The sequence below is a fragment of the Trachurus trachurus genome (genome assembly GCF_905171665.1).
Source record: "Trachurus trachurus genome assembly, chromosome: 23".
In the NCBI taxonomy this organism is placed as follows: domain Eukaryota; kingdom Metazoa; phylum Chordata; class Actinopteri; order Carangiformes; family Carangidae; genus Trachurus; species Trachurus trachurus.
The window spans coordinates 25,034,200-25,056,240 of NC_139912.1; the positions used below are offsets into that span (position 1 = coordinate 25,034,200).

Below are 22,041 nucleotides of genomic sequence, written 5' to 3' on the forward strand. Positions count from 1 at the left end.
TACAAGTAGGAAGCACTTTTACAGTATTGTACACTACAGTAATAATGGTTGATGCAGTACATGTACTGTACATTACTGTAATTTTACTCTGCATCACATAGGATTACAAGACAACCTCACAGAGGTGGAAGAGACTGAGCCCATTACATCAGTGTGTGAATGGGTGAATGCGATGTACTGTAAAGCGCTTTGGGTATCGTTACAGGTATAGTAAAGCGCTATATAAATACAGACCATTTACCATTTTACAAACAATGGCATAAGGTTGAAAGAGATACAATGTAATGATGACATTACTGTATCTTTAGGAATATTGAATCTGTTTCAATCGCTACAGTTGTTTACATTGTTTACGTAAAGTTGTACCCAAAGAGTGTTTGTTGTAGATGACTGTAGTGTATTTTTCCTTTGCACAATGCTGTGAACAAATCAGAATTGCAAAGAGCATATGCAGTAGAAATGTGAAACATACATATTCAGTATCTCCACTAAATACAGTAATGTACAGCCATGTGAAAACTACAGTAAAGTTACACAAGTAGTGTATAGTGCTGTCTTGAGCATTTTCAGGTATCATCACTTTTTGCATTGGAAAACACTTAGAGAATAAAGTGTCCTAATGAAAACATGACAAAGCCATGTGACTATCTTGTTCATAAACGATGGTGTCAGGACTTCTCATTTTGACGACACTGACAGTTTCATTGACATGAGTACTTGCTTTTGAGGGATGGACAATCCATTTTGAGCAAGTGACGCGCTTTTGCAGGTCATCCACTAGGTTTTGCAGTTTGCAATAATTGTTCTGAGAAATGCACTAACTGTTGTGCAAATGTTAAGAGTGATGTGAGAAAGGCACCAAAGCGACTGAGAAAAACTGTAAAGTCCTTGAAGAAATCTGGCTCTTTTCCTGCAAGCATCCACTCACTCTGAGAAAAACTTGTTTTCACTGGAGAAGAGACAGAATTACAAACTTTTCCATCAGCAGCCGCCTCAATAGACCAGAAGTCAGAGTATACCCAAGCATTTAAATGTGAAACTCTCCTCTAAATGGAGATGTCTCTGAGTGTCTGATGGATGGATGGACGGATGGATGGATGGATGGATGGATGGATGGATGGATGGATGGATGGATGGATGGATGGATGGATGGATGGATGGATAGATAGATAGATAGATAGATAGATAGATAGATAGATAGATAGATAGATAGATAGATAGATAGATAGATAGATAGATAGATAGATAGATAGATAGATAGATAGATACTGTAGATAGATAGATAGATAGATAGATAGATAGATAGATAGATAGATAGATAGATAGATAGATAGATAGATAGATAGATAGATAGATAGATAACACATCATCAAAGACTCTTATATTCAGTTTCCTCTGTCTTTTTCACTCCCTCTGCTCTTTAGGAGTCCGTGATGATGCAGTTCTGTGGGAACAAGTTGGACAAAAAGGATTTCTTCGGCAAGTCTGATCCATTCCTCGTCTTCCACAGAAGCAACGAAGACGGCACGTGAGTGTTCCCTCTTTCCTTCTCCTCTTTCATCTTTGGTTTAATCCTTCCCTGCGTGCAAAGGAAATTGGTTTATTGATTTCCCTCAGAACAAAAGCCAGACTTTCTGTTTAAGCACGTGTGGGAAAGGCATGTGGAAATGTTTGAGCATGGTGGTGGGTGTGTGTGAGTGTGGAAGCAGGAGGCATTGAACAAGAGCAGTGGTATTGTGATTTGTTCTGGTAGATTGTGTGTGTGTGTGAGCGTGCGTGTGTGTGTTGGATCCAGCTCTGTGGGCTCTCTTTCCATCCTGTAGTGTGTGACAAGTAAGATAAGATCTTGTGCCCTCGGGGAGGAAGATACAAAGTCCACCTGCTAGTCCACCTGCTAGCCAGAGGACTAATGAAATTACCTCTTCTGTGTGTGTGTGTGTGTGTGTGTGTGTGTGTGTGTGTGTGTGTGTGTGTGTGTGTGTGTGTGTGTGTGTGTGTGTGTGTGTGTGTGTGTGTGTGTGTGTCAGGGCAGCACTGTAGCTTCTTCACCTTTACTTTCAGTAAAGAGTGGAGATATGGTGAAAGGGGATTTCGGTCCATCCTCCTCCATTCTGACATCTTAATCCAATGCCTTTCTGTCAGTCCTCTCATCCCTCTCCACTTTTTTTTCTCATCACCCTTTTTCTTTTCCTCCTCCTTTCTTCCTCTTTGTGTTTCTAAAGGTTTACCATCTGCCACAAGACAGAGGTGGTGAAGAACACTCTGAACCCAGTGTGGCAGGCTTTTAAGATCCCTGTGCGAGCCCTTTGCAATGGCGATTATGACAGGTAGGTTTTATTTTACTAGATACTATGGTGACGTGAACAGAAGACAACAACGCAGACAACTGTATGAATCATGCAAGAAATGTAATTTGAAAATGTAATGGTAGCATGTAGGGGTTAATTAAGTATAGAAACATGTGCTCCATACATGTATTACTAACTTAATTTTTTATAAAAGTCATATAATATAACTGAGCAAATCAGGAATGAACCACTTCAGGAGCCTTTTGGCAGATAGGCCTGTAACGGAGCTTAAGATAAACTCGTCTGAAAAATTGGCAGTGAAATGTAATTGACTGTGTCCGCTCCATCAAACAGCTCGCAAATGTGAAAATATAAAATGTTTCTAAAAATGATGATAAGTAAGGAGGAGCAACAGTAGAAAGAGGAGCAGAGTTGAGATGAACCATACTTAGGGGCTGTCCTTAAAGCAGAAGTAAGGTGAATGTTTGTGTTAATATAAGTCTTAAATAGTTGTATCTTCCAACAGCAATCTCTTCTATAAAGTGTTTGGTCTGTCAGTCACTCTGCTCTGCTGTAAGCCGAGGAGAAAACTTTCCTTGTATCCTACAACCTTTATCCAATGAGGAGAGAGAACGGCATAAAGGGGCGGTCCTCTCTGTATGTGCAGCCAAGGGATGCGCGTGAATGTGGTGACGTAGGGACGAGGGCGGGGACTGCTAACTCCATCTGCTGACAGTAGAGTTCTCAACGGGCCTGAAAATTACAACCCGCACCGACCCGACCCGTGGGTTATTAAGCCCGGACCCGACGGAACCCGACAGACCAGCATTAATTATCTATCCGAACCCGGTCCGGCCCGGAAAAAAAAGCGGCGTGCTTTCTTTGCAGCGGGAGGTGCCGCTGCTGGTGAGACGCAGCACTCGTCTTCTGCCTCACGTCATCTGGCTCCTCCGGTACCGGCCCGCTACCGGGCGGGACTTAACGTACTGCTGTAGGCTACACTTGTCCTTTGATCAGCGGGCAGCGGGCGCAATTGATTACATTTCCGCTGTGGGAACGGTGTGTCTTTGTGGAGATTTATCCACCAACCAGTGCGCGTGCTGTTGACGCACAGCTGCAGCTGTGGAGTAGACACATGCCTATCGTAATGTTTCAGTGGTTCTGCCCACAGCAGCACAAGATGCAGAGTGGGATATTTGTCTGAGACTCACACATGAACAAACAACAATTTACACCAGAAATGTGTTTTATGAAGGGTAAAAAAGGAAGCCCGAGGTCCGACCCGACCCGAGTCACTTTCATATTTTTTCGACCCGAACCCGGCCCGAACCCACGGGTCCCGTCGGGTTTGTCGGGCTGGCCCGGCCCGTTGAGAACTCTAGCTGACAGGAAGTTAGCCAAAACGGCCGGATCGCTTACTTCTGCTTTAATGTGACTGAATGTTTATTCAGATCAAGGATGCAATGAACCATCTGTAAACATCACATTGAAGAGTGTAGTTCACCTTCCCACCTCCCACCCCCATCGTGGGGCACCTAGATTAAAGAGGGTCACAGCCTCTGTCCATGGTGCTGATCCTGGAGCTGTCTGGAGATTTCAGTTGCGCTTGCTTTATTGATTGTGATTGATGGGCAGGTTTAATGCTGCCTACTCTAAAGCCTGCCACACACATAAAGATAATCGGGCTGATTTTGCCCCGATTTTCCCCCTTCCGACCACGGACAGACACCGCCCGATTATCTTAAGGTCTTAAGATTATCTTATAAGATTCTCTTGTAGTGTGTGGTGTGTTAAGAGTCAAAATTCCCCCGACAATCGGCACGGAAAACGTTCGGCGCCGATAATCGTAAGTATTAAACATGTTCAATATTTACGATTATCGGGGCCGACTTCGGTGGCCGTTTCAATCAAAAGTCATCTTGTGTGTGGAGAGCCGGTGTTGTGCGGAGAAGCGCCTGCTTGCCGAGCTCTGCATGCTGCTCGCGGCAACAAGCCACTTCTCCACACAGCACCGGCAACCTCACAGAGAGCCACGGTGCAGCCCTGGCAGTACATGAGGTTCACACAGACATTCACGCACACGGGAGGTTTCCTGATAGCTGATAGCAAAGACAGTAGCGCTCGTAGCCGGCAACAGCCGGCAATACAGCAGCCATGTTTAAACGATCATGTGACCGCCGCTCACAGCCCGTCATGTGACAGCACGGGTCCCTATTGGACAGCCGCTTGACTGCTCGGCGTCCGGAGCCACAGACACACAGACACACACAGATGGGATCGTTGTAAAGGCTGAAGTGTCCCGCTTTCATTAAAAAAAAAATTACGTCGCTCTCATTGTCCATTCCGGAAATAGACCCGAAAGAGTAGCTACAACGACACCCCTGGTATCGCTGCTGATGCCGGATTGTTTTCTGACCAGAGGGTCAAGATTCTGAAAAATCTTAATGTGTGTGGTGTGCTGTGTTTGGAATATCGCAGCACACCACACACAATACGATCAAAACTGTTCAATCACAGATTTTTTATCTTCATGTGTGGGGTCTCTCACAGATAATAAATCGGTTGAGATTTATAAAATCTTTATGTGTGTGGCAGGCTTAAGGGAGGCTACAATCATGGTTAATGTAAATGCAGGTTGGAAAATTTGTTAAACTCTGGTATTTGGTTTTTGTTTGTTTTTCTATTGGCTTGTTTCTTTAGGCAGATGCTATTTGCACTCAGGTGTCTGTAGCCAACAATTTTTATTTATTTATTTAAAGGTTTAAGGATCAGGGACATTGCACATTAATAAAAACATTTAAACAAATGTAAACATGCCAGAATTAGCCAAAAGGCTATTTTGCATCTGTTGTCCCTGGACTGATGTTTAAAGTCACCCTAAAAGAAAAATAATAAAAAAATGTTGGGTTATCAACATACAAATAATACATTCAATGATTAAAAAGCTGAATAGTGGACAAAAGACAGAGAGCTCCGTAAAGGTCCATGCATACACACACAAACTAACATAAAACTGAACTCAAACAGCAGCCGCTACAGACAAAACAGAAGCAACATTAAACAGCAACACCAACAGAAAACAATGCTATTTACACACAGAGTGAGTTACCAATGTGCCTATTTACTCCTATATAAATATAAATATATAATAATTTACTAATTATTTGAATCACTGAAAGTCACCCCTCTGTTATTGGGAACACAGATTACTCCGTATCTCACTCAGACTGAATGAGAAAACAAAAAGTAGGTAAAAGTGTGTCAATCATGTGTTTGTGTCCATCCTCTGTGTCAATAGACATCAAGTAGAGAGAACGGCATAAAGAAGCAGACAATAGGGTTTAAAGCAGATATCAGTGGAATGTTTTTGTTAATATACAGATGTTACTGGTTCAAAATTGCGGGGTTTTTCCTGCACTGCAGGATCGCGTGATCGCGTGACTTTTCACCACAATTTTTTTCCTCTAGGTGGCAGCACCGTACTAAATACTGCTCAGACGTTTTGGGGACAATGCTGACAGCCTGATAGCCGCGATTAGGAGTGGCGCTGTTCATGATACAGAATACAAGAGGATGAAAGGAGAACTAGCTGCAGACAGTAAATAATATAGTAGCCTCGTTTTTCAATGACAAAATGTAACGACGGCAGCTACAGTAGACTATAGCCCACGTCTCACTCTCTTTTTTCGGTCATCTGTCTCGTCATCTCCAAAATGTGTTTTTAAAATGAGCCAACTACAGTACTGTGCAGTAGTGCCGCAGATTTCTCACTCCGCACCTTGTTTGAGAGTGCAGCTGGATGATTTCTTGTGAATGAACGGGTCTGTGTCACTTTGGGGCTGGGCGATAAAACATAGGATAAATAACTTTCCCTCGATAGAAGACGCGGCCGATACAAAGTCTATAGGTTTAATTCATCCATTTTTTGACAGACAACACAAACAGCCAGTGATAATGAGAGTGGTGACACCGTCAGCCATGCAGCCGGCCTGGACTTTTTATTTTTAATTATGAAGGATCATCTGCGCAAGGCAAAGATGATAGCATCAACAAAACACGGCGTAACACACGCGGCTGTATGGGACAGGCTTTTATTTAATTCAGAACAAACCGCTTAGCAAAAATGGAAAATATAGTCTAGGGGAGAGCCGGGTCGATTGATACACTTTTCATTTAAACGTCTTTTTCAAAGATGACGTTATGTACACAAACATTTTTATCATGTGATCAACAACTCACATGTGTATTTTCTTATTACAAGTGTAATTTAACACATATGTTGGATGATCGCGCTGTTTTATAACTTTGAACGTAAGTTGACATTTGTCTCAAACGCCCCACCTATGCGGGTCGTTTGAGACACAGAGGAGGGGACGGTTGAAACAGCATGTTTTAAACAGAAACTACTGACATTACTCTCGTTTTTATGCAGCATATCGGACAACATACTAGTGTACTCGTTATTGCCAAAATGTCACATAATTTCTCACAATATAAATAGGTCAAATAAATATTGTTGTCCCGTGCGCAATTGTCAAGATCCGCATTTCGATTAAACTCGCCTTTCTTCTTTTGTACGAGTTGTTGGACAACTGCATTTTCATTTAATTTACTTATTTCCCTGCCCTAAGTCATGTTTATGGATACACAGTTGAACATATTGTCATTTTTCCCTCGGCATTTTCCCCTCACTTTGCTGAATATCTGTTGATTCACGTCATAAACACGAACATTAAAAATATGTGGTGTTTATTAAAAATACATGTTGTTCATTCAAATCGGTTGTTGTTCATTGCAAAACAGTTAGGCTATTAATTTGGTGATTTATATACAGATATTGATCGCGCAGTGTGACCACAATCACTACGCACGGTGGCGTGAGGGACATTTGAAACAGCTGTATCAATCGTCCCTGCAGCGACTACTGACAATAAAACCTGTTTTGCCTCTAAACTTCAAAACTATGACATTTCATAATTTAGGACCTGTTTATGTACGAATTCATCTGTTGTTAGGTCATATTATCTGTGAAACGTGCGCTGCTCAGAGACTGGGCAGAACGGTCCCACTTGCTTTCTCCCCGGCTACGTTGGTGGAGATCTCCCACACAGTAAAAGATTTAGGCAACACATTCTTCCAGCTGGCTGTTTTTCTTCCAGTTACAGAAAGTAGCCTATGTGCAAAGTACCACATTAACATCTCTATTCATATAACGCCCATCGAAACAGCTGATTTACATCGGCCGTTAACACATGGCGATTGGCCATTCACGCGGCTTTGTTCTTGGTTTCGGCCAATCAGCTTATAAGCACATGGCTAATTATCAGCTTTCAACCAATCGCACTGTTTTAATGTGTGTGTGTGAAAGTTATTTTCTTTAGTTCATTTTCGTTTCTTTTGGATTTTTTTTTTTACAACAATGTATCAATATAATATTGTTTTCGTTTCATTTCGTTATAAAAATCAATCCCTTTTCTTTGAAACAATGAGATTGAGCAGCTAAAAACCAGACCAGTTCAACTGTAGCGATTTTCATAACACTATCGCTCCGGATCAGAGGTACTAAGATGCTGATTATTAACTCAATAAACTCAACCATGGCTTGTTTTATTGTTAATCTGAACGCACATGTAGGCTATAAAGGGCAGAGTCAAGGCAGCAGATAAATCACAAAACATCAACGTGTCCGTGAGCGCAGCGCACCTCATTTTCTCCTGTGAAGAAGAAGAGAAAAAAGAATGAATGTTTAGGTTTATTTAGAAGAAGTCTGATTATGACTGCTGCTCTGGATCAGATTATTTGCTCATAATTCGGGTTATTTTCAAACAGTGGCCAAACAACAGATCAATTAATTATTATAGACTATATTTTCCATTTTTGCTAAGCGGTTTGTTCTGAATTAAATAAAATCAGCAAACCTGGCGTGCTCAACTCAAGGTATGAACGGGTGAATCGGGTGCCAGTCCAAAAAAATTCAAAGTCAAAAAACGCTGAGGACGGCTGATTGCCGAAACGCGTCCGTTTCTCGCTGCCGAGCAGTTTTTATGAATTAAAAAGTGTTTAACTTAAAGTGAGTGCTGAATTAAATAAAAGCCTGTCCCATACAGCCGCGTGTGTTACGACGTGTTTTGTTGATGCTATCATCTTTGCCTTGCGCAGATGATCCTTCATAATTTGTGATACATAATCATCAAGTCATAAAGCAAGACAGGCTTTATCATATTACAATAGTTTATGTGATTTAGGCAGGGTATACAGTAGTTAGTTCTAGTTTAATAGCCTAGAGTTTAAGCTGTGGATTACTGCACAGATCACTGAGTCATCCGCCTGTCGTCCTCCGTTCTCACAGATGCCACCTGGCGGTTGTTTTGGCACATTGAGGCTTTTCATTAAAACCTCTTGTCTCGCCAAAGAAAAAAAAATCCTGAGTCTTGTGCCGTCTCGCGTGGACCACGCGTGAAGTCCGCAATTTTGAACCAGTAACATCTGTAAGTCCTAAATAGTCCTATTTTCCGTCAGCAATCACTTACATGAAGTATTTCAGCCTAAACACGAGTCTCTCCGTCACTCTGCTCTGCTGTAACCCGAGGAGAAAATTTTCCTTGTGGGATACAAGTGTTATCCAATGAGGAGAGAGAACGGCATGAAGGGCTGTGTGTGCAGCCAAGGGATGCGCGTCAATGTGGTGACGTAGCACGAGGACCAATTGATGCCTGACAAGGGCGGGGGCTGCTAACTCATGGTGCGTTCAAAGAAACTCGTACTTTGTGTTTTTCCTTCCTGTGAAGTCATACCAGTTCGATCTGGTACGAGTTCACGGGTCGGAAGTTACGAGTGGCCGTTATAGGGAACTTTCACAGACAACAGGATGGTAAAAACACGAGCTACGGGTTACCTGGAACGCTACCAAGTCGTAGTTGTGACTTGAAGCTGTAACTTACGGTTTCAAAAGCCTGCCTTGAACGCAGCATTAGCCGAAACGGCCGTGAAGCTGATATCTGCTTTAACTTAGCTTAGCTTAGCTAGCAGAAAGCAGCACTGATCTGACGTCTCTCGTCCAATGAGCTTATTATGGGAGTTGAGTCACACTATGTCTTATGGAGACTGTGGAAATCCATGGTGGACTGCACTTAGTATACACACACACACACACACACACACACACACACACACACACACACACACACACACACACACACACACACACACACATACCCACATGGACACTTTCACACACTGCATCTGCCTCTCTGCAGTCTGGGGAAAGAGATAAGGATGAGCTCAAGCCGCCAGACAATAGAGACCTGTGTCTCTCAGCTCTTAGTTGCTCTGATGGGCCTGTGTTCACTGCTACACACACACACACACACACACACACACACACACACACACACACACACACACACACACACACACACACACACATACCACATGCATCTTAGACACACATTTATCAATAAAGCTCTGCACACACTGGTTACTGTTGAGGAGGTGTTGAGCCCATCACTATCAGCCAGTCCGGTCCCACTCCTCCTGCTTATTGCCTTCATTCCTCTAATGTGCATCTGACTCTCTGAGCAGCTCTAAGGCCCATTAATGATGGCTTGAATTTATTATTTGGTCCCACCTGTTTTAAAAAGCTGTGCATGTTATAAAGTGACTACAGTGAAAAGTCACTGCCCGGTTACAGGCTTTCACACAACAATAAAGGGACTCTAAATTTAATCTGTAAAAAGACAAATGACAAACTGACATTAGTTTGTTACGGACTGCCTTTCTTTTATTTTCTGACTCTTTTTCTCACACCATCTCTTCTTCACCCATGCCTGCTTCCTCCTTCATGCTCTCCAGCAGAGTGCCTCTCTGTTAATGCAGCCTCCCCTCTATTATTTTTCCCCTCACCCTTCTACTTTCCCATGTATCGCTCTTCTGCTTTTGTCAGAGAGAAATTACCCTTCTGATGAAGATATTGGATGGAGCTCTAGCACCGCATGTCTGTCTATTGCAGACTATTCTATGTGTTTCCCATTTCCTTGTAAGCTATAATGGGATGCTGAAATAGATGTATTTGGATATGGAGAGCGCACAATGCCAGGGGCAAAGACAGTGACAGGCAGACAGAGTCGTGTTAGAATAAAGAGAAGCTGCAGGACGGATCTGCATCTCTTAACGTCCTCATGGCAACAATGAAGAGAAATCATAAAGGTCTATTTTTCTATTTCATGTATGGATGGCAGTGTTAACATGGTTGTTGAGTTTTTACTGAAATATACTGCAAATCAGCTTTTTCCTTTATTATGTATGTCCAGCATTGTGTATATATATATATATATATATATATATATATATATATATATATATATATATATATATATATATATATATATATATATATATATATATATATATATATATAACTGACCGGATTTAAAACTTGATCATATCTTTTGCTTCTCCCAACAGAACAATCAAGGTTGAGGTGTATGACTGGGACAGAGATGGCAGGTAATCCCTCACCTGCATTGTTATTGTTGTAATAAAACTAACATCTAACTTTTTAGATTACAGGCTGCAAACACATAATCCTAATGATTTATCTGTTCATAATGACAACAGGCAGACACTATCTACCTAGAGCCAAGAAGCAGTAGTTTGAATTGATTTAGATGTGTCAGTGGGACAAATAATATTTTCATCATTGTGGCGTATATCCAATCATATCTAATGTGAGACCATTTTTCTTATTTAATGATCCTGTACATGCAAATATTGATACTCAAAGAAAGACAAAGATAGAATGAACATCACCATGGCAGCTTTCCAGCGGAGCTGCAGTTTTCCACTGTGCAGACTTCTGGCAGCTATGAACATTCAACTTCTTGGATTTTACACATCCTCCAGATCGACTTCACCATAGGATTGTTATCATCTCAGTACCTGAAGCAACACGCTGTGCATTCAGTAACTGAAGCTAAACACAATTCCGATGACAGATAAGGACAAAAGTAGAAACGTAATTCATGTTTGAAAGATACTAAATAAAAATAAAAACATTCATGTGAGGTTTTTTCTCTGTTTTCTTTTTAATACAAACAATTTAGTTGTTACAGTAACTACAAGTACTAGTATTACCTTGTTGCTTCTTCATGTCAGCTTCCTCTGTATGGCAAAAACTAATCCAAGTGACACTTAATTGAAACTAGTCTTGTGTTTTCACTAGGTAAGGAATCCAGTGCAGGATTTAACAGGGTGACTGGTTAATGATGTGTCTGATTCTGGCTGCTGACAGACAGACAGAAAGAAAGAAAGAAAGAAAGAAAGAAAGAAAGAAAGAAAGAAAGAAAGAAAGAAAGAAAGAAAGAAAGAAAGAAAGAAAAAAGAAAGAAAGAAGAGTGATAATTGTCAAGATGCAGTTTAACAGAGAGTTGTTTCTCTATTCTTTATAGAGAACTGCAATCTGTTCAGTGTCATTCTCAGGATGATGGTGGGAACATTGTGACATTTTGGTGCAATGTTCTTCAATGGGACTGAAAAATGCTAACAAAAGTGTGTTTTATTCAGGATATTGGCACTTGAAGTACTCACTGACAGATACCATTGTTGTTATACTCACTGAATGAAGGAACAAAGTGTTTTAGGGGAACATGAACCTGTTCAGTTTGCTTTAAAATCTTAATTCAAAATGTCAACATGTTCTCAGAGTTACGTTTTTACTTCAAATGTTGGGATTGTTGCCACAGTGTGGTCTATATCTTAAATAATTAAATAGACTTTATTACCAAACACCACTGTTTTTCCATGTATTCCCTGAGTTCCTTTGCTCTCTGACCTCTGTGTCTTTCTGTCTATGTAGTCACGACTTTATTGGAGAATTCAGCACCAGCTACAGAGAACTATCCAGAGGGCAGAGCCAGTTCAACGTCTATGAGGTGAGTTTGTGTGTGTGAGAGAGTCTGACTGCATGTGAGCTTGCTTGTGTTACTGTATTTAATTCAAAGCTGACTCACCTATCCAGACCAATGTACAGGTCAGTGGGTCAATGGCACACGCAGTAATTAGACAACTAATACCGTTGGGTTTTAATCTGGAACTGTTCCAACACAAATTAAATTAAAGTGAAATAAACTGCGCTGCTCGACTGTCTTTTTCTTTAAAAGTCTGCCTGTCCCCTCTGGCACAGAAAACAAACACTATTTTCTGATACAGTCACAGAGCTTTAGATGACATTAGAGGATAGAAACAGAAGAAAAACCTTACTGATGGCTTTTTTAAAGGCAAAATATCCTGCTTCAGCACGGAGCAGAGGAAAATAATGTATCATGTTCCTGTTTTATCTAATCAAGTCATTTTCTAAAGTAATGGACACAAAACAGATGCTGAATCATCAGACTTCAGAGGAACAGTGTATTATTGTTGTTTACACATCAGGTTGGATCAGGGACAGAAATGTGTTCTGTCTGGTGACATCTATAACATGTATGTAGCCAAAGGGGATGATAAACGACCAGCACATAAAGAACGCAAATTAGCTAAGAAATGAGTAGCAGCGCTGTAATATTGCTGGACTCAGTGGAGAGTTTAGAAAAATAATTATAATCCATGCAGCAGAACCAGCTATATAGTGTATTTGTTGTTCCACACATTATTAATGTTCAAACCTGGTGCCTATGTTGCCCACAGTGCAGCTTAATCAATGACAGAGATTCAGAGGAGTGGGTTACAGGGGTCTGGTAAACTCACTTTGCTCTAATGCCAAACATTTTTCATTTTTCATTTTCAAACTTATAGTCCTCAGCCCAAACCCACCCTGACTCAACAGCCCAATTTCGCCAGCGTGTCATATTTCCATATGGGAAATTTCATCCTGCTGTGATGATGCTGATCTCCCGCTCCCACCTGAGTACATCAGAGTAAATATATTCAGTGCCTGCAACATTTCCGTTGGGCCTCACCTGACCCAAAAAAAAAATCTAATTCTCTATGTAGCCGTCTATTTCAGATAACATTGTCTCAAGGCAATTTGATGTGGTTTTGTTTTTAAAAATGCTTTGAGGCCTAAAAACACATTTCCATGTACCTTCGTTGTAATGGGTGGTGGTCGCCGCATCATCTAAGCAGCAAAACAGAAATTGGTATGTTTAGATCCCCATTAACTTTTTCATGGTAGCAGCTTTATATCCTGGAATCGTTACAAGTTTATAACAATACATATGCAGTGTTAGTCACAGTATTAAAACACAGTACACAACACCAAACATAATAATGCACGCAGTGAAGTGAAGTATCAAAACAACAAATGAAAAAAACAACAAAAAAGCTACAACCGAATCTATCATTATGTATCAGATAATTGTTACAAAAGTGTACACCCATGAGTCTATACACATATTTCCACTCAATAATTATGATAATTTCTTCCTAGGTAGTTTTTTTCAAGTAAGGAGAATATGTTTGTAACTTTAAAATAAGAACTCATGTCAATAACAGGTTGCAGAAGGTTGGAAAAAGTCAGTTACTATTATTATTGTTAATACAGTATATTATTTCCATTTTGTAGTATATTAATCATATTCATTTTTCATATAGAATAAATAATGACTAAGATCAAAGCGGCCCCTATAATCCCAACAAAATGTGGTCCCTTCTTACACAAAGAGGCCGCATTTATCACACTGCATCTTTTATCTCCTGTACTCTCTCACACACACAAACACGCACACAGTGATAATGGATCACTGGCTTATCTTCTCCCAGGAAGAGTCAACACTTCTTGATTAACAGAGTAGCACACAGAGAGGAGCGCACACAGGGGACTGTCATTTTAAACAGCTGCTGTTTGCCTAACAGCACTCAGATGCGCACAAGCAAAAAAACACACACACTCATAGACACGAAGATGCACACTGACATACAGGGACAGGTATGTGAGGATCTCCAGACAGATGGAAGACACACACACACACACACACACAGAGCCATGTTGTGATTTCTGGCCTGTTTCTTGACCCCACCTTTCCCTTTTCCCTAGAGGACGGCTTTGTATTTCTTACAGCACACTGGGTTTTTATATGTGAGTGTGTGTTTGTGTTACAACCACATTTCAATCACCTTCAGGGGGCAAATGTGTCCTTGTGTGCACCTATTGCAGTATGAACCAAGGAGAAGTGCATAAATCCATTTGTATGTTGTTTCCCTGGGGTCCTCTATGTTTAACCTTGGCACAGTTTAATTAGACCATAAAGCTCTGATTTTAAATCCCAAATCCACTGTTTGGGATTCAGAAGGAGTTCCAGGTCTGTTTGTGTGTGGGTGGTCTCCACATCACAGGAGCAATTTTATGTTTTAATGAGCTTGGGTGGCTACATGTGAGACGAGGTGAGTTGAGGGCTGTGCTTGTGAAAGTGGCTCTTTTCTAATCTACTAAAAACAACAGGGTCTGGAAGCAATGGGCACCGCTGGTTTAGATGTGAAGGAATCTTTTCTTTTCCAAGGGTTAGGGTGAGTGTCCACTCAACTCTGTCTCACTGTTACATATTCATGAGGTCACACCACTCAGTTTAGAGCCACAAGCCACCTCTGGATTTAGCCGCTCTTTTGGTTACACTGGGCTTTATGTGCGTTGCTCAAAGGCACATTCATGGTGGTTATTGGTCGAGGGAGGGGTGTGACTGAAAGATGAAGGAAGGAGGGGAGGGAGACAGATTTTACAATGACCTCAACTACCGAATTTACTGGATTTCCCCTCACAGCCTGAGGAATATAGGTTTTTGCTTGGATTTATTTTTTAATCTGGTTTATGTCATTTTCCACTTCTGCTTGTTGAATCCTAGCGTCAGGTTTTAGCATGTCACTGAGGAAGTAAATTATGACTTCCAGAAGTAAAAGCTTTTTGTGATTTTGGTGAATGAAATGAAAGATTAAATTGGTGAATGGATGAATGAAAGAACTGAATCTGTCTTTTTTTTCAGGTGGTAAATCCAAAGAAGAAAGGGAAGAAGAAAAAATACCTGAATTCTGGAACGGTAAGTCATCTGTGCTTTCATTTTAACACATCTGAACAATTGAGCAGCTATAAGTGACCTCTGACCTCTGAAATGCAGCATCATGATACAGTTGGTCTGGACTGGTGCTCCAGTGTTGACTGTGGTCCTCTCTCACTTACAGGTAACGCTGCTGTCATTCCTGGTGGACATTGAAGTCACCTTCCTGGACTACATCAAAGGAGGGTAGGTCAATGATCACCTGTTCTTCCAGCCCACACTGAAAGACGGCTGTTTTAGTCTTTCAACGAGTCGTGCCAATCCCTGTCTCCATTAATAGACCTATCATGACTCAGTGTCTGCAATATGCCAAAGATAATGATCCCTAGTGTGAGTAAATCAGACGGAAACATGAACATTTGCATGTGAGAAAGAGAAAGAAAGTGAAAGGTTGAGAGAGAGAGTGAGACTGACAGATGGGCTGACCCAAAGTCAGGTACACAGGGCTCCCTCTCAGAAGTGTGTGTGTGTGTGTGTGTGATCTTGCATTGTGTTTAGGTGTCGCAGTGTGTGCTCGTGCGTGCGTGTATGTGTGTATTTACATGCGGTTGTGTGCGCATGTTGCTCAGGAGGTTTGACCGTGTGCAACCAGGCATGGCGTCAATGCATACCCACACACTCTGCCTTCATTAGACTCACAGAGGGGGAGACTGTCAAGGGGAAGAAAGAGTGTGTGTGTTTGTGTGTGTGTGTGTGTGTGTGTGTGTGTGTCTCCCTTTTCATCCAAGTATACTTCCATTACTGCTGCTCTTGTAGCTGTTTGTAGGTGTTGTAACTTTTAAGTAGGTAAACACTATTTTGAAATAAAGTTTTGCCTGATTTTGAGGGAAAAAGAACCTCATTTATTCACATCAAGTGAACGTTTGTTTCCCAAAATAATAATAAGTCATCTCTTTTTCAAAAAGCACTTTTTTCTTTCTTTTTCTTTTTCTGTTGCTCATCATTTCGGGAGGAAGAGCTCAGCTCAAAGCAGAGAGGTAGAAATCTGGCCAGAAATTGCTTGAGCCAATGAGAGGATTATCCCAGAAGCCGACACTCGCTATGGTACACTGTCTCCTACTGTACCTGCGCCACAAATGATTTAAGGATTTGGGATGTGAAAGCCCAGCTTAAAACTTTGATGAACTGATCAGCTTGATGTTGAAAGTTCCAGATTTTTTCTTTAGAGAATAAGATTTACCGTGGTAACCAGGGATGTCAGTGACTGTCTGTCTGCATCATTAAGAAAAGCCCTGTTGTAAATATCAATAACAGTTTCAGAAATTGCAGTGGCTTTTGCATGTTTTGGATTTAATTTCACCGTGGGGGTCAGAGGAGAGCTTGTACTGTCAGTGGATGACATTGGAGCTGAGAGTGGAAGAAAACAAGTAACTGCTGCTCAATTATTTATCAGATGAGTCAATGAATGACGCGATAAACCACTCAGAATCAATTCATCTATAAGCCGGTGCATATTCTCATTTGTCCAGGTCATAGTATTTCAAAGGAGGTTAAATCGAAAGCAACTGGACTTAGTTATTTGTCTAGGAAGACGTTTCACCTCTCATCCAAGAGGCTTCATCAGTTCATGTACGCAGCTGACCAGGCTGGGACTGGTCCAACTATCTGGTGTGGAGACTCACTATTTAACCTCTTGTGTGGGCGTTTCACAAGGGTGATGATGTCACTGGTTCCCTTTTTTTTTTTTTTTTTTTTTTTTTTTTTGTTGTACAGTACAGTCAGAGTGTGTTCATGCCTGATGCTTACAAGACCTCTGAACACAATGAACTATGGGACCAACCTTAAGCCCAAAGCTCATCAATAATACACACTCTAATTATACACAGATTTTGAGGATGTTGTTTTAATGAGTGTGCTTTTGATGTCTCAACATCTGCATGTGGATTTTTATTATGAGGTATTATTCCTACTTATTCGCAACAGCTTTATTTCTCCTCAGTCCTGCTTTACAAACAGTGTAATGTATTAAAAAACTAAAATGCAAGTCCCATAACTCAGTCCAGGAAACATGTACTGTAGAACGTTCTGTAAACAGTAGAGACCAAAAAACACACTGAACAGGCAGAAGGGGAGCTGTAACAAGAAGGAAGGAAACACTAAATGGAAAAAATCTTTCTTAACTTGAGTCCACAAGTGCAGTTTTTAGTTTGTAAAATGTTTGTGTGGCTCAGGTTGGTGTCTTTGGCTCACAACTTGTGTTCCTCACAAATGAGCCTGCATGTAATAATTCCGGAACATGCGCTTCAACTGGGAGCAGCAAAGTCTGGTAGCTCTGTCAACATTTGCTTTATTTTTGTTGTGTTTTTTGTTATCTACTGATGGATGCTTCTGTGGGGAGAAGAGATTCTTCAGAGATGAGATTCTTTCATTGAAAATGGACAGATCTGGAGGACACCATCCTGTCCCAGATGAGATGAAGAGGTTACTTTACTTTACTTTACTTTATTTGTTTATTTGACTGGGACAGCGCACATCAATGTACATACATACATAAGAAACATGTAAATGTGCCGGATTGTAGCATCGATGCTAATTTCCATCCGGAGTCCCAGGTGCTTTTGTGGTGGTTGTCGTGCTGCTGCTGGTGCAAAGTTAAAGGCTTGGAGGTGGAGATGTCCTATTGGTCCTTTCTGCGGTCAGTCATCATTTAAAATATTAACTCTCTGCCCAACAAGAGTGATGAAGAGCTGGAGATATTGGTGAAGACTCAGAAAGTAGACATTTCTTTTATTTTTTCGAATCATAACAACACTTGTGTACATCCCACCCAATGGCAACTGCTTAAATCCCATCTGAAGTTCTCCATGAAGTTGTTGCTACAGACTAAACATCCTGATGCACTAGAGCACTGAAGAAGGAGGAGGCAATTCTGGACGGCCTGGATCATCCACTTCATGGCATCTTGACTGACCAGGAAAGCAGCGGTGGTGGACGGCTCCTCTCTCCTTGCTGCAAGATGGAGGAATATAGTAGTGGGGCAGATAAGCAAAATGATTTGGCCCCTCCACCAATGATCCTGGTCCTGCTCCACCCGGCGGCCCTGCTCCACCTGGCGGTTCCTGCTCCATCCGGCGGCCCTGCTCCATCCTGAGGTCCTGCTCCACCCGGCGGCCCTGCTCCATCCGGCGGCCCTGCTCCCTCCGGCGGCCCTGCTCCATCCAGAGGTCCTGCTCCACCTGGCGGCCTTGCTCCATCTGGTGGTCCTGCTCCATCTTTCTTTATTTTTTGTGTCATTGTCATGTGAGCTACTGGACTAATTTGAATTTCCCTCCTAGGGATGAATAAAGTATTCTCTACTCTACTCTACTCTACTCTACTCTAATACTTCTTCCTGACCAAGAACCCTGATCAATACGACATCGATTGACAAGGAACGCACTTTGTGTATGTCAGATTATTAGATTACGACTGTGTTTTTGCGGGTGGATGTGATGCAGATGTACCAATGTGTTTGTGTACCGATGCCTGTTTCAGTCGTGTGCCAAGTGTGGTCAGCTTGTGTGACAGACGTGGTTGTTGCTTTGACTGGATGCGGAGAGCTGGCTTTGAAATGCATGTGTGTACTCCCACCACGTGTCCCAGCATATGTTTACTCGCTCTGTCGCTGCTAATGGAGAAGTCCCACCATCACGCCTCCCTGCATTCCCAGCAGCACTGTCAGTCAGAGAACACTTTGAGACTCTCAGGAAGATTTTTTTTTTTTTTTTTTGGCGGTGCTTTGGGAGTGTGAGCTTTCTGTTGTTGCACACCCGTGTGGATAAATGAAGTGCCAAATGCTGTCTCAGTGACGCTCAGTGAAGCCTAAATGGACAAGTAATGGTCCAGTTGCACTAACTCTAGTTACATAATGGGCGGACTGTGTATATGTGCACAGACAGATATGTCCCAGGTACTGTATTCATTTCTATACAGGTGTTTTGTCATGTTGCCAGTCAGTCGTCTCTTCTCTCCTCCCCTCTGCTCTCTTATCTCCTGACTGACAGCTCTCTTTTGTAGCTTCAACCCAATCAGCTAATTGTTCATTTGGACCTAATTAGGAACATGATCTGCTGGCATCATTAGCATAAATGACTGATTTGAGAAAGTTCCATCTCAATCCAGAGCATTGCTGCTCTCACTCCTTTCACTCCCTCCGATAAAGCATTATTACCACCCACGGATTTCAACAAAGAGCTCTCTCTTCATGAGCACAGGGATAAAAATGAGAAATTGGTGGCTATATCTTTCATTTTGAGCTGTTCCATTGAAGGCGGCCCTGTCACTCATCATGACAGATATTGTTTCCCCGTGTTTTGGTTTGTGAATTGAGTATTGAAACCAGAATAGAAGCAGACGGGAACTCTGCTTGTATTGAAATCATTCTGAGAGGTTATCATTAGACGGGGGTGCAGACTCTCGGAATCAAGGCAAAGATGTGTAAAAAATCACATCTTTAAAAGGCACCCAGACATTTTACCATTTACCTCCCCTCTCCTCTATTCTCTCTTTCTCTCCTCTCCTCTCCCCCCCCCCCCCTTCTTCTCCTCTCCTTCTTCTCCTCTCCTCTCCTCTCCCACCCTTCTTCTCCTCTCCTCTCCTCTCCTCCCCTCTCCTCTCTCCTCTCTCCTCTCCTCTCCTCTCCTCTCCTCTCCTCTCCTCTCCTCTCCTCTCCTCTCCTCTCCTCTCCTCTCCTCTCCTCTCCTCTCCTCTCCCCTCCCCTCCCCTCTCCTCTCCTCTCCTCTCCTCTCCTCTCCTCTCCTCTCCTCTCCTCTCCTCTCTCCTCTCCTCTCCTCTCTCCTCTCCTCTCCTCTCCTCTCCTCTCCTCTGGACACTGTCCAACCGGCAACATCTGTTTGCATATCATCAGGAGAGGTCACGTCGCACAACCTCTGATGCCGTTTTTAGGCCACTCTGCGCACTCATGCATACATCTCCCGCTGGCACTTAAATATAAAGAGAAGACTTGTTGTGCACATTTTAAGTAGAACATTTTCACTTGGAGGTGAATCCTTTCAGCACAATAACTTGTACAGGACAGGGACTCTTTATTGATTATTCTGTAAACACTGACATGAGTCATTTTCAAAAAAATAAAATCGGCTGACAATGAGGCTTAACTCGAAAGTGATTTTTTTTTTCTAGTATAATGAGATGCTTTGAAGATTTAGGAGAGACATTAGCATCCAGCTTGCTCAGTCTGCAGGAAAGCTTATTTGGATGTAGAGCGGAACCTCCTCAGCCTCCCCCCCTGCTGTGCGCTATTTTGTCATATTGGTTCCTTGCTGAGTCACCGTGGGCTTTAACAGCAGGTAAACATCAGTGACTGACAGAAAACCAGCTGATTAAGAGGCATTCCCCCTTCACCCCAAGCACATGGTTGAATAACTGTACATGATACGCACATGTGAAATAGATGTGGCTAGATCTGACGGTATTGTTCTTCTGACACAATAAAGACACAAAGTCCACAAGGCTTTTGTCCAGATATACGAAGCATTGTAGAAAAGATGTTACAGAGACACACATGGGCTCACAGAAACACACACATTGATATTTTGGGGGGAGACGGACACAGATACAGCAGGAATCAGCAGTGTGAGAATGAAGATAAATTTAAAGCCCCAGTATGTAACTTACTTGGCTTTATATTAGCAAAAATCAAATATGTCTTTCATAAAAACGTATTTCACTGAAGTGGAATAATAATAATAAACTTTCACACCCACATACAAATGAAAGCTTTCTCGTACCTTAGAATGAGTTGTTATAAGTCGTTACAAATACATAAGTGGGCAACGCACCAAACCGAGGCTGCCATGTTGCATCGCCATTTTTTACGTTCAGTGGCAACGTGACTGCAGGTAACCACGGAAACTCACCTCTGGCATGCCCACTCCGCCGGCTCTCTGCTCTGGTAGTTGCCGTATGGCCCGCTTCTCTTTTTGTCGCACCAACTTATAACAAAAACAAACAAAGCACTCTGCATCATCATTTTTAATGCACTACACAAACAAATGAAGGGGGAAAAAAAACTTCCCATCGAGGCAGGGAGGCGGACTGCTGGTGCTCTGGGGTGGCTGGGTGTGGTGGGGCAGGGTGTTGCTCGGGGGAGGTGGGGATGGTGCCCCGCTGATCAAATGGATTTTTCTCTCTCTTTATTTAATTAGGCCCGAGCGGCGAGTAGCACTCGCCGGAGGGACTATTGAAATCGCGTTGTTTTTTATTATTAGGCCCGAGCGGCGAGTAGCACTCGCCGGAGGGACTATTGAAATCGCGTTGTTTTTTATTATTATTATTATTCTTATTATTCCGTCACCTAAATGCCCCAATTTGGCCCCTTTCCCGACTTCGAAAATGCGTGAACTTTTGCCCGGACGTCCGGCCTGATCCGAAATTCGATATATGTGGCGGTCGCACATGTCCGACGCGACATGGCGAAATAGCGCCCCCTACAAATTTTAAAAAGTCCCATAGACAATTTTGCTTACTTTGGCGTAGACCAACAAAATTCGGTACACATATGTACCATACCCAGATATACAAAAAAGCCTCTTAATGTCATGGTGAAATGTCAACAGGAAGTCGGCCATTTTGGTTTTGATTTTTCCCGCCTAAAACTAACTACTCCCACAGCGTTCGCCCGATCAAGTTGAAATTAGGTACACAACATCGTCAGACCTAGCTGAGCTTATCTTGTGCTCCGTGAGTCCGTAGGTCAAAGGGCGTGGCTTCCA

At 42.2% G+C, this 22,041-nt stretch overlaps 1 protein-coding gene across 1 annotated transcript in view; it reads left to right on the forward strand.

Annotated features, from left to right (window-relative positions):
• The window catches only part of LOC311006887 (copine-8), a 108,502-nt gene that overhangs the window by 67,476 nt on the left and 18,985 nt on the right, over nucleotides 1–22,041 (forward strand). The window contains exons 8-13 of the mRNA XM_083999898.1: nucleotides 1,425–1,528; nucleotides 2,223–2,327; nucleotides 10,752–10,793; nucleotides 12,142–12,217; nucleotides 15,257–15,310; nucleotides 15,453–15,514. Coding sequence (XP_083856024.1) covers nucleotides 1,425–1,528; nucleotides 2,223–2,327; nucleotides 10,752–10,793; nucleotides 12,142–12,217; nucleotides 15,257–15,310; nucleotides 15,453–15,514 — 443 coding nt within the window. The remainder of the gene's footprint in view (nucleotides 1–1,424; nucleotides 1,529–2,222; nucleotides 2,328–10,751; nucleotides 10,794–12,141; nucleotides 12,218–15,256; nucleotides 15,311–15,452; nucleotides 15,515–22,041) is intronic.